General features: G+C 38.2%; 1 protein-coding gene across 1 annotated transcript in view; it reads left to right on the top strand.

Moving 5' to 3' along the window:
• Window positions 1-13,608, top strand: part of LOC127864843 (dihydrolipoyllysine-residue acetyltransferase component of pyruvate dehydrogenase complex, mitochondrial-like) — a 32,198-nt gene that overhangs the window by 4,226 nt on the left and 14,364 nt on the right. The window contains exons 3-7 of the mRNA XM_052404732.1: window positions 620-714; window positions 2,635-2,763; window positions 5,226-5,379; window positions 10,508-10,650; window positions 12,604-12,771. Of these exons, the coding sequence (XP_052260692.1) occupies window positions 620-714; window positions 2,635-2,763; window positions 5,226-5,379; window positions 10,508-10,650; window positions 12,604-12,771 (689 nt within the window). The remainder of the gene's footprint in view (window positions 1-619; window positions 715-2,634; window positions 2,764-5,225; window positions 5,380-10,507; window positions 10,651-12,603; window positions 12,772-13,608) is intronic.

Below are 13,608 nucleotides of genomic sequence, written 5' to 3'. Positions count from 1 at the left end.
CGCAATAGGGGGCATTGCGTTTCTGACGAACACATCTCTTGTTATGTTATATATTTATGTAGTAGTTCTAGGCCACAGGTAAAGGATATGAACTGAGTGACTGGTATTGTAAACACATTTATTTGAACATTCCTATATTTACACTAATTATAACTGGCTAGCACAGTTGGTAGAGCACTGGAATGCGAATCAGAGAACAGCTGCTTCGACTCCTAGCCTAGCCATCTTATTCCAGTAAGGCCGGTGTCGGTGTTTGGTAGAAGTATCTCCACTGAGTAATGGTAATGGGAGAATAGTGTAAGTTAACTTGCCACTATGATATGACTGCAACTATGCTGAAAATGGTGAAAAACCCAAAATAACAAACCATATGAACCATGTTCTGCTTAAACTGGGCTCAATGCATATTGGTAAAGTGTCTTCCTAGAAAAATGTTTTCGGCTTATTCTTAATTTTCACTAAAAATAGACTAACAAAAAAGTACCATAAAAGCAGAAAGTGTTCATCCTGGTTAGCCTATGAGGACTGCACAGGTTAATATGGGATGACACTTTTTCGCACATTCATTAAGCCCTGTTGCCCCAGAATGCATAGATATCCCTGCCCTCTTTATTCGCAGCCCTGCCCAACCACATCAAGGTCACACTGCCGTCTCTTTCCCCTACCATGGAGATGGGAACAATCATCAACTGGCAGAAGAATGAGGGAGACAAGGTACCCAGTTGCCCATCTTGGTTTCAGGGCTTGTATAAACCCTTGACCACTCAGAAATAAAGTGAAAATGGCTATGTGCAAATAGCATAAAACCAGAACAGCCAGCGAGTAACTCGCAGTCTGTTCAGGTTTTATGCTGTTTGCTGCTCATCAGTACCTAAGGGTTGGTAATAAAGCCTTTAAAGCTTGAATCTAGTAAGAAAAGTCTTTGATTAAATTTAACTTTCTGAGGGACTACAAATGCATCAAAATACCTATCTAATTTGTGATGGGTTAACCCTTAACCACTCAGACAACACACTTTGACACATTTGTAGTACCTTAGAAAATCTATTTACATTTAGACTTTTCTTAATTGATTCAAGTTTTATCATCTTCATTTCCGACCCTTAGATACTGATAAGCAACAAACAGCATAAACCCTGAACAGATTGTGAGTTACTCGCAGGCTGTTGTGGTTTTATGGTGGTTGCGTATAGCCATTTTTACTTCACTCCTGAGTGGTAAAGAGCTAACAAGTTTAGGAGTAATTTATTCCTTATTTATTATATTTTTTAGCCCACTTTAAGTTCTCAAAGTGAGCTTTTGTGATCGCTTTGTGCGTTTTTCAGTTGACTTTGACACTTACTTTTTAATCATTCTAGAAGCATTTACATTTATTGCCAGTTCTTCATGAAAATGGTTCAGAACATTTTACCTGAAATATATATATCTTGGTTAATTTGAAACTGGGATTAATTGGGTTAAAAAATATCCCACTAGGTTAAATTAGATATAAAAAAACGCTTTGAAAAACTCTAAAGCCCACGTTTCTTGCCTAATCTTCATTAGACTTGGTCAGCACATTTGTCAAAATGAATATCAGTTAAATACTGGGTCATCTGCGTTCAAAACCTAGATCACTTTGTAATTGAAGAAATGGTTTGTGAACACTATATTCCTCCTTTTTTACCAATCCTCATGAAACCTAGTCACAGCGATTGTCCTAATGATATCTTGACTGAATTTGAAATTTCTTCACATGGGGTCTAACACTTGGTCAGGAGGTTAAATCAAGAAATAGCTTGTGAAAACTTTAGATTTCACCTTAGTTGGGGAAATCTTCATGAAAATTTCTCAAAAGATTTTTTTTTATTTTTTCTCCCAAAAGTGAGATGGTTCATTTCAATCGAAAAACACGGGCCCCTTTTGAGAAGTTATAGTATGTAGCTACAGTAAACACTGAAGCAGTCACCTTATTTGTCATGAAAGATACATTATTTTGTTGTTATATCTTGACTGAGTAAGAAAAGTATTGTGGTTTGTAGTGTTATTTCCCAGGATAGCATAGGGGCAAAGCACAGTTAAATAAAAAATGGCATTTTAAGGCATGGTTTATGAAAAAAGGGGCAAAAAGTAGCACAAAAAGCATGTTTTGGGAGCAAAAATAGCGCATTATTGTCAGTTTGGATGAAAACATAAACACAAATTAACAAACAAAGTGTTTTTGATGTATTTAACTTATTATAATAGAAAATAGTATGTTTACCTTTCAATACCTTCATTTCAATTCAATTTTGTTTCAATAAACTGTACAATGTGATAAACATGTCATATTTTTAAAGTAAATATGAACGTTAAATTTTGAGCCATATATTTTGGCTAATCAGGGATGACACTTTCTTTCTGGACTGGATTTTCGTTTAAAAGAGACTTCCTTTACATTCGAAAAAAACAGAAGCGGAGAGCATTGTCCCTGATTAGCCTATGAACAGTGCAGAGGCTATTATCTGTGATCATACTTTATGAACATGCTTGAAGTCCTGTTTGCCAAGAACTAGTCTCATATTAATTGTGCAACATGATGAAAATTGTGGAACCAAACTGAGCTAAGACATATTCAAGTATCCAAGAGCATTTGACCATTGCTTTTCCTGTCAGGTATCAGAAGGTGACCTGCTTGCTGAGATAGAGACAGACAAGGCCACCATGGGGTTTGAAGCATCAGAGGCAGGGTACCTGGCCAAGATCTTCCTGCCAGAGGGCAGCAAGGATGTGCCTATAGGCAAGGTAAGTGTCCAGCATCATGGGAATACAACATGTACATGTGTAGTTTCATGCTTAAATAAGACTCAATGGGGCATCATCTGCTCAGGTACTACTCAATAGTATCCAGGTTACTTTGTAATATACTTAGAAGTACTGCGAAGTATGGCCGGGTACTTTTTAGCGTAATTCCCGTATCTGGTGTACGTTGTAGTATGAGAGTACCAAGGGTACTTTTAATGTAGTACCTGATCATACTACAACCTAACAAGTCTAAACTGGGCCTAAAGTCTAAACTAGGCCTAAATTTCAGAGAATCGAAGCATTCAATTTGTAATAATAAGTACCACTATATTCCAATAAATAAAAAATAAATCATTACGAAAATTGCCATAACTTCTAGTCCAGTGGAGATATGAAAACAAAAATTCAAACTTTTTATATCCCCCACCACTATAGTGGGGGACATATTGTTTTTGCCCTGTCTATTGGTTTGTTTGTGTGTTTGTTTGTTTGTGTGTTTGCGTCAAACTTTAACATTTGCCATAACTTTTGTAATATTGAAGATAGCAACTTGATATTTGGCATGCATGTGTATCTCATGGAGCTGCACATTATGAGTGGTGAAAGGTCATGGTCATCATTCAAGGTCAAAGGTCAAATATATAGCTTCAAAGCGTCGCAGAAGGAGACATAGTGTTTCTGACAAACACATGTCTTGTTTGAAATGCTTTTGATACTAAATATCTTGTGAAATGAATTAAACATGTGTATGACATATCGTCGCTGTTGTTCTCAAACCTCGTAGCTACCAAATGCCAACTTTTCAGGAGAGAGAAAAAAACATCTCTTTTTTTTATAACAATGTTTTAGAAATTGAAATTCTGTAAAAATACCAAACAAATGAAGCTGCAAAATACGGTATAAGCCATAGACACGTAAGTCATACTGATAAGTCATACTGACAGTCAGACAAGGTAGCTACGATATTTTGTCACCACAGTTTTGTCATTTTTATGAGGTACGACAATTCGTCCTGATAGGAAACCTCGTAGTTGCAAATAAAAAAAACTATAAAAACGTTTTTGTCAAATTGTCCAAACGAAACGACGTACCTATAGGTGAAATGGCGTCGCTACGACTTTTCGCTGGGGAAAAAGCCAATAATCATTCTACAACATTTCGTCACGTGGCTTTTTCAAGGGCTCTGATTGGCGTGGAGCTACGAGATATAGCGCAAAACACGCGCCAGACTTCATATATTCGGAAAAGACGAAAAAAATATTTTGAAAATTTTGGAGCTACGAGGTTTGAGAACAACAGCGACGATATATTGACATTTGATATACAAATGGAATTGCCAGCCAATATCTCAGTATTTATTCTGCCATACAAAAATTTAGCATATTTGTCTGGGAAAATTGCTTGTTTTCAAAACATTATAAAAAGCCAAAATGTTAATAATAATATTAAGAGGTGATGAAGGTTTCTATAGAAAAATTGGGTAGGACCATGAGCTATGAAATTCGTGAATTATTATTTGTTTATGGTATTTTAAAGCCCCAGATTGTTTTCATGCAGCTCATGAGAATTAAGTTGTGCTTCAGACGCTGACCAAAGCCAACGCTGACCAAAGCCAATCACATCTAGGGTTGACATTTTGGCTATTGCCATGAGGAACACTGTTTTTTTATGGATTAACCTTATTTTGCAAACTATTTTACGAAAAACTCTTTGTGTTTATGGGGCTTTAATGAACGTTCATATCATATATTTTGACTTGTTTGCCTGATTTCTTGTCTCATCAACTTCTGTTATAAAAAAAATGGCCCAAAAACCAGCTAACTCCGAAAAAGTGTGAGTAGGTAAACTGAAATTCTACTGAAAACTGCCTCGAATCATATAACAAATGAAGTGATAACTCGTTTTAGATATTTATACTGTCAAATTTAATTATTTTGAAGTTGCTGGAAATGAGGAAATACTCAAAATATAAAATAGAAATAGTCTAAATCAATATTTCTGGGTCATCCTAATATGAATCATGGTTTAATAGATTTTTGTATCATGAATATAAGTGGCCTTTCTAATATGCACAATGTATCGGACAAATTCTATACCGAGAAAATTTTTGAAAAAACGAGGAAATTTGATTAAGGGTGTACGAAATAATGTTGATCTGCTGTATCTGTAATTGAGACTGGTTCTCGTAAAAATGGGCTTGCTGCATGTGCGTGTAGTGTCTTTGCAGATTAGCCTGTGTAGGCCGCACAGGCTAATAATTGACGACACTCTCAGCCTTAACTGGACTTAAGAAAAAACTGCATTTAATCGAAAAATTTCATAAAAGCAAAAAATGTGGTCCCTGATTAGCCAGTGTATACTGCAGTGACTGAACAGGCTTCTCTTGGACGACACTTTATGAATTAAGCCCTGTTTTCCCAGAACAAGGCTCAAATTATAACTGATTGCTTCCACTTCACCAGCTGCTGTGTATTATCGTGGAGAAAGAGGCGGATGTGGCAGCCTTCAAAAACTACGTTGCTTCTCCAGCCGACGACTCTCCAGTGCGTGGGATACCAGGCACGAAGGCCGAGCCCCCTGCCACTCCCCTTCCACCCCCGGCACCAGTCGCAGCAGGTCTGTAGTACCTCATATGGCTACAAATAAGCAGAGCTCTGGAAAAATGGGGCTTAATGCATGTGCATATAGTTGTCAACACAGGCTTATCAGGGACGACACTTTCCCCCTAGACTGGATTTACGTTTTAAAGAGACTTCATTTAAACGAATAATTCTGTTAAAGCAAAAAGTGTTATCGCTGATGAGCCTGTGTGGGCCACACTTTGCACTTGCATTATTCCCTGTTTTCTCAGAGCATTATTCAAATTTCTTAGCGCTCACCTAGCAGTGCAATTGTTTATCTAGGCAGTTAAATTTGTTGGCTTTTTAGCTTTCAAAGGAATTCTATCATTAAGGTAAATTTTCATAGTCTTTGTATTTACAAATACAAATACAAATACACTTGTATAGCGCAAAAACTATAAATATTCTATTGCGCTTCACAAAACGTCCTATGTACACATATTTAGATATCCTCTAGTGAGCTTGCAGGTTACAGAACGCATCTACATGTAAGTGTTATGGAAACGCTCAAATAGGTAGGCTTTGAGTTTGCTCTTAAATGTTGTGTCCGAGTCAGCCGATTTCAAATGTCCGGGAAGCAAATTCCACCATTTCGGCCCTACCACTGCAAGTGACCTGTCGGCGATCTTTGTTCTATGCACACGGAACTTGATGCCTACTGATGATCGCAAGCGGTAGCTGCCTTGTGCATGTGTAAACATCGATTGGAGGTAAATTGGCGCAGTGCCCTTTACGACCCGGAAAACAACGACAAGCACCTTGAACATTATTCTTGCCTGCACTGGCAGCCAATGTAATCGTTTTAGCAAGTCGGAACTACGTTCTTCATACGATGCGCAGGTTACTAACCTGGCAGCATTGTTTTGAATTCTTTGTAATTTGTTCAGCTGATAAGTCGGAATGTCAGCAAAGAGTCCATTACAGAAGTCATGATGGGAATGAATTAGACCATGAACAAGAATTTCAGTGGATTTTTGTGTCAAATGTCAGGCTTTTTCCGCCCTATGCCACGGGTTCGAAATTCGGCCCCATTCCCAATGCAAATCTGGTTGTTTCTTTCCCAATTGAAAAAAATTCCCAATTCCAAAAAAAAAAAAAAAAAAAAAAAATTTTTTTTTTTTTTACCTTATAATATATAAGTTAACCTCATGCGGTGTAGAAAATAGAAAGTGTTGCATAATAAATTATCTGTTGCCTTGAATTTGTTTTAAAAACTGTAAAATATGTTAATGATTATTTAAGACTTTCCTTATTTTCCTCAAAATCTGGCGCTTCGCACGATTTTTTTCACCTCAAAAAAGGCCAGGCCTTTTCCCCAAATTCAGATTAAAAAACCTGCACTTATCTCACATGTTCATAATACTTTGTAAAATTTTAATAATAAGTTATCAAAATAGTCGTTATTTACAAGTTAACGGCTTCTTTGAAATATAAGAAACACTATTTGCATGCGATAATTTTTCCCAATTGAGCCAATTTTTGGCGTATTTTTTTTCCCAAATTGGGGGTTTTCACGACGCGAAATTCCCATAATTCCAGTGTGGTGTATTCCCAAAATGGAGCGGAAAAAGCCTGAATGTTTCCGGATACACCGCAAGTTTCTTAACTGGCAATAGGCGACTTGGCATTTCTTAAGAATATGCAGATCAAAATTTAAGGTACTTGACATATGCACCCCAAGGTCGCGAACATTGTCAACACACTTCACCTCACAACCACCAACTATCACACTAGTAATGTTTAGCTTTTCTAATTGTTGTTTTTTCCCATAAGATATAATTTCAGTTTTTGCATTGTTCATTTTGAGCTTGTATCTAGTCATCCAGTTAATGATATTTTCAAGACAGTCATTCAATTGGTTAATGATGTTAAATTCACTTTGTTGATTTCCAGCTTTTATTTTAAAGGCAACTTTATGGTCATCAGCATAACCGTAAAGGTCAGTTGAATAGTTTTGAACAACCCTGTTTAGCCCAGCGATATACATTGTGAAGATAACCGGGCCGGCACAAGAGCCCTGTGGGACGCCACAGCGTAGTGGCATGGTGTCAGACGAAGCATTGCCAATCTTGACCTTCATGGTTCTGTCAGTAAGGTAGGATTCAATCCATCTGAGTGCAGTGTTGGTAATACCGAAGTCATCTTGCATCAGCTGAAGAGCTGAAGGAATGTCTATGGTGTCAAATGCAGCGCTAAGGTCAATCATCACTACAAGTGTCACGAGATTCAGATCAATTGATTCAAGAATATCACCGTACATCTTCAGCATCGCTGTTTCAACTCCGTGATATCTCCTGTAAGCACTTTGATACTGGGGTAGAAGATTGTGGATGTCAACATGATTAGTTATTTGTGACAGTGCTGCCTTCTCGAGTACTTTGGAAAGAAATGGGAGATTGGATACAGGGCGGTAGCTCTGGGGTTCTGAGGGAAGACCTTTCTTCTTTAAAAGAGGCTTTATGAGAGCACCCTTCCACTCATTTGGAAATGAGCCAGATGTGAGTGATTTATTTATAATGTCAGTAACAATAGGTATGAAGAGATTTAAGTTATCTTTCAATTTTTTAGTAGGAATGACATCTAGTTCACATGTTGTAGATTTAGAGGTCATTATCAGTTTAGAGACTTCATTCTCTGAAATTGGCCGAAAATCACTGAACGTTGCATGTGACAGTCTTGAATCAGATGACTGAATGTTTGGGGAATCATCGCGAACAGAGATTTTGTCAAGAGTGTCCCGCAAATTGGCAATCTTGTCTGCGAAGAAGTGGAAAAAATCATTGGCCAAAGTGGTATCATCAGTGCGAGGAGGCAACTGATTTTCAGTGGATCGGCCCAATAAGGTTGAAATAACCTTGTACAGTTGTTTCACATTACCTTCTGCACCACCTACCACATCTTGATAGTACTTGTCCTTTGCGCCAGAGAGCGCAGACATGCAACTATCTCTGACGCCTTTGTAAACAGCCTTCATTATTCCAGATTTATCGTTCAGATAAAGATGTTCAATCTTTCGTTTGTATTGCTTGAGAATTCTAAGATATGGGGAATACTAAGGAACTGTCGGTCTACTGATATGATTCTTCACAACAACAGGGGCATGTTTGTCTATGATCTGTGTTGTTGTGTCTGAGAATGATACAACTAAGTCATCAACACTCGAAGAATTAGCTGAGAGTCTGTTCAACTGTGCAAGATCATGCTGTAGTGCATCTTTATCCACAGCTTTCCAATTACGGTAGCTCACGGACTTTCGAGATAGAGGACGAAGCTGTTCAATAAGGCAGCTTACAAAGCAATGGTCAGATAAGTAATAGGTAGCCAAAGGCTCTGTCACACTGGTATGTTTATCACCCTTTCTAGTGATTATCAAGTCAAGAATGTGTCCGCCATTGTGGGTTGGTGTAGTGACATTTTGCATAAGATCAAAGGTTTTCAAACACTGCAGGAATCGTTTAGTGTAGGTATCATTTTGATTGTCAATATGGATATTAAAATCTCCCATGATGACAAATGGTATTGACTTTAGGCAGACTTTTTCTGCAAAATCTGTGAACTCTTCAATAAAAGTTGATAACGTCACTGGGTGCTTTTCGGAATATGGAGGACGATATATCCCAAGGACAGAGAATTTTAATGTTTGACAGCATTTTCTCCACTCAGCACACTCGAATGACCGATACTCATGCTTCGGGCCTTTAAACATGTCAAGGTTGTCACGATACAAAATTGCCAATCCACCACCTCCGCGGTTAAGCCGTGGAGCATCGTCAAAACAAAACCCTTCCTGCCTAAGTTCCCCCCTTATGACATCATCCCCCTCAGCCCTCAGCCAGGTTTCAGAGACCACACAGACATCGATGCTATCTTCTAATACATGTTGTATAAGTTCTGCAGTTTTCTCTTTAATTGAACGTGTATTGACTGTTGATATTTTCAACATTCTCTTTCTGTGTTCATTCATTATAATTTTAGGATCAGTTTTAATCTGTGTTAGATTGTTCCAATTAACACCAGCCATACACCTTGTCCTGGGGCGACCAGCTCGTTTACCCCTGTATTTAAGTACACCACACTGCTTCAAAGTTGTCAAAACACCATTGTCCAGCATAATTGATTGTTTCGGAACTGCGGAGCGATAATCCAATAATTGCTTTCTGCTGTACTGTGTAACAGTAAATGGTAGATGATCCATGATGTTCAACACGGACAATATTCACCCCCAGGCAAATGTTAAATGAAATTGCACAAAAGAAGATATTGTTGTATTGTTTAGAATGTGAATTATCACACAATTCCAACACAATTTCAATAAATAACCATATCTTCATGATGATAGTATGTTCATAGAAGAGTATGCCAAAAATCCTGATTCCTGAGTCACTAGTTTTAGAGAAAAATATCCAAACATGGCGAGCACAAAAGTTGCAGCCTACACCTGGCGCAAAAAAATTACTACTTAAAATAACATGCTTCATTTTGAAATAATCTCTTTATGTTTTGATCCATTTAGAATGTTATAGACACAATTAGAAATATTTGCAGTTAGCTGTTATTTTGGGTACTAGAAATATTGGCATAGATTGTAGTATGAGTTACTTATAAAGGTAAAGATCTTGAGCAAAATAGAAAGTGGCTTCATACTTCTCCTTATTGGTTTCCCGCTGTTTGCCCTCTGGGCTAATGAAGTGGTGAAGAATAGCTGCTAAGCTCAACACAGCTACTATTTGTATCAATACATGTTAATCAAGTGCTGGTTAAAAACGTGTTTGAATACATGGTGTTAAATTAATCAAGCTTTACAGTAAATTTTTAGAGTTGAGTTTGAATTTTTTTGTTATATGCGCCTCATTCTGGAAAAAATTGGTCTTAATGCATGAGCATGAAGTGTCTCAGATTAGCCTGTGCAGTCTGCCCAGTATAATCAGGGATGACACTTTCCCCCTAGACTGAATTCTAGTTAAGAAGCATTATTCTTTTAACGAACAATGCCTTACAAGCTAAAGTGTTGTACCTGATAAGCATGTGTGGGTTTCATAGGCTAATCTGGACGACACTTTATGCACATGCATGGAGTCCTGTTTTTCCAGAACAAGGTTTATATAATCTGCTAAATCTTACAGCCCCTCCTCCTCGACCTGTGACCCCAGTTACAGTGATGGACCCTCCCCCTCCCCAGCCGGCCCCTGTGGTCCGCCCTGAGGGTAGAGTTGTGGCCACACCCTACGCCAGAACCCTGGCCGCCGAGCAAGGCGTTGACCTCAATGTAAGTACGATTTTAATGAGCCTCAATCTGGGAAAATTGGACATAATGCATAATGCCCAACAGTCGTTCGGACGGCATATTTTAGCTGAGAACAGACTTCCTTTAAACAAAAAATACTATGAAGCAGAGAGTGTAGGCCATGATAATCATGGGCTGTCCAGTTTTCACAGAACAAGACTCAAATATTCATAAGATTTAAGTATTTCAAATTGTTAAAGTTTGAGGGCTTTAAAATAAACAAACAATTAACAGAAAGTCATTGATTGACAGACAGTATTATAAAAACTGGTTGCTTGAGAGTCTTTTCTTTACATGTAAAATTATGAAATATTTGCCTTATGCATGTGGGTAAAGTGTCATCCCAGATTAGCCTTTGTGCAGTGCAGTCTCATTAGTGACAAAACTGTCTGCTTTTTTAGCTTGACTATTATAAATGAAATATATATAGTGGAGCTATTCTACTCACCCCGGCGTCTGCGTTAGCGTGCAAATGTTAAAGTTTTCGTACTACCCCAATTATTTTCATTGTCCCTTGACATATTGCTTTCATATTTTGCATACTTGTTTACCAACATGTCCCCAACCTATAAACAAGAGCAGACATCTCTATCAAGCATTTTGTCATAATTATGGCCCCTTTTATACTTAGAATATGCATATTATTGATAAATCTATGTTAAAGTTTGCGTACTACCCCAAATATTTCCTATATCCTTTGACATATTGCTTTTATATTTTGCATACTTGTTAACCAACATGACCCCAACCTATAAACAAGAGCAGACCACTGTATCAAGCATTTTTACATAATTATATCCCCTTTTACACTTAGATAATTGAACATTTTGCTTAAATTGCCATGACTTCTTTATTTATGATCACATTTTATTATTACTTTGACAAAACAACACTTACCTGAATACCACAATGGATTCCACCCAAACAATACCCCACGCCCCTGCCCAGAACCCCTTCCAACCCCCCCCCCATATTTTTTTTAAACATCATCTAATAAATTACCCACCCCACATTATAACCCCCTCTCACCCCCCACCCCCCTACCCCCCCCCCAATTTTTTTTTAAACATCATCTAATAAATTACCACACCCCACTTATCACACCAACACTTACCTGAATACCACAATGGATTTCACCCAAACAATACCCCACGCCCCTACCCAGAAACCCCCCCCCACCCCCCCCCCCCATTTTTCTTTTAAACATCATCTTATAAATTACCCCACCCCACATTATACCCCCCTCTAACCCCCCCCCCTACCCCCCCCAATTTTTTTTTAAACATCATCTAATAAATTACCACACCCCACATTATACCCCCATCAAACCCCCCCCCCCCCCCTACCGCCCCCCCCCCCCAAAAAAAAAAAAAAATAATAATTGTTTTTCTCCTTTTTTATTTTTGAAAGATCATCTAATAAATTATTAGTCGAGCGTGCTGTCCTCTGACAGCCCTTGTATGCATTTTTATGCCCCCGGATCGAAAGATCGGGGCTATATTGTTTTTGGCCTGTCTGTCTGTCTGTCATTCATTGTTTAACCTTAGTTAAAGTTTTGCGATAACTGTTGAAATATTGAACATAGCAACTTGATATTTGGCATGCATGTGATATTTGGCATGCATGTGTATCTCATGGAGCTGCACATTTTGAGTGGTGAAAGGTCAAGGTCATCTTTCAAGGTCAAAGGTCACACAAAAAAATCAAAGTGGCGCAATAGGGGGCATTGTGTTTCTGACAAACACATATCTTGTTTTTATATAAAATCTCTTTCAGAACAAAACTTCTAGTTTAGGCAGAAAGTGTCGTCCCTGATTAGCCTTGCTGCCTGCACAGGCTAATCTGGGACAACACTTTATGCACATGCATGAAAACCAGTTTTCCCAGGAGGCTCCTCTTTTTCAAACTAAAGTAAGTGAACACTTATTTCCTCAGCTGGTGACAGGTACAGGACCAGATGGGCAGATTCGTGCTGAAGACGTGTTGGCGTTCAAACCAGCAGCAGCAACAACAACAACAGCAGCAGCTCCCACTACACCCGCACCAGCAATGGTTGCAGCTCCAGGTGCATTTGTGGACATTCCTCTCAGCAATATGAGGAAGGTGAGACACAAGTTGAATGAAGGACATGTATTGCCAGTGGTTTGTACAAATAATTGAGCTTCAGTCTGACAATTCGGGGCTTAATGCTTGTGGCTAAAGGGTCGTCTTAGATTAACCTGTATGGACTTTCACGTTTCGCTTTCATTGTTTGTTTTTTTTGTTATAAGGGATTCCCTGCTAAGCTAAAATCTGTTTTAAGTGAAATCTAGGACGAAATTGTATTTACATGCATTAAACCTCATTTTCACAGAGGTAGGCTTAATTTTACCCCTTCAGGTAGGGGGTATATTAGAGTCGTGTAGTCTGTCCGATGGTTTGTTTGTCCTGGAAATGTGTGGGGCAAAACTGATTCCTTATTTCTCAACTGATTACAAATAAAATTTAATACATATATAAAGTATGTCTCCATGAGTTATAGCTGTACTAGTAAAAGTAAACTCAGGGTCTTCTGGCTTTTTCATGGCAGACCATTCAGCTTTCAAATATATAGTTTAGCCAAAGGCTGCTGTCGGCTATCTGTTTGAGGACTGACCTAGAGATCGCTAATGAGTTAGAAGGCTCAAAGTGAAAATGTTTTTATGCCCACGGAAAGTATGATCGGGGGTATATTGTTTTTGGCCCATCTGTGTGTCTGTCTGTCTGTCATTCTGTCTGTCTGTCTCCAAACTTTAACCTTGGTTAAAGTTTGTTTGGTTAATATTTTGAAATAACTTTAAAAATATTGAAGATAGCATTTTGATATTTGGCATGCATGTGTATCTCATGAGCTGGACATTTTGAGTGGTGAAAGGTCATGGTCATCCATCAAGGTCAAAGGTCAAATATCTGGCTTCAAAG

Source organism: Dreissena polymorpha, chromosome 1 (assembly GCF_020536995.1).
Source record: "Dreissena polymorpha isolate Duluth1 chromosome 1, UMN_Dpol_1.0, whole genome shotgun sequence".
NCBI lineage: Eukaryota > Metazoa > Mollusca > Bivalvia > Myida > Dreissenidae > Dreissena > Dreissena polymorpha.
The sequence above is the reverse complement of the archived record's forward strand: the minus strand, read 5'-3'. Positions and strand labels throughout refer to the sequence as shown.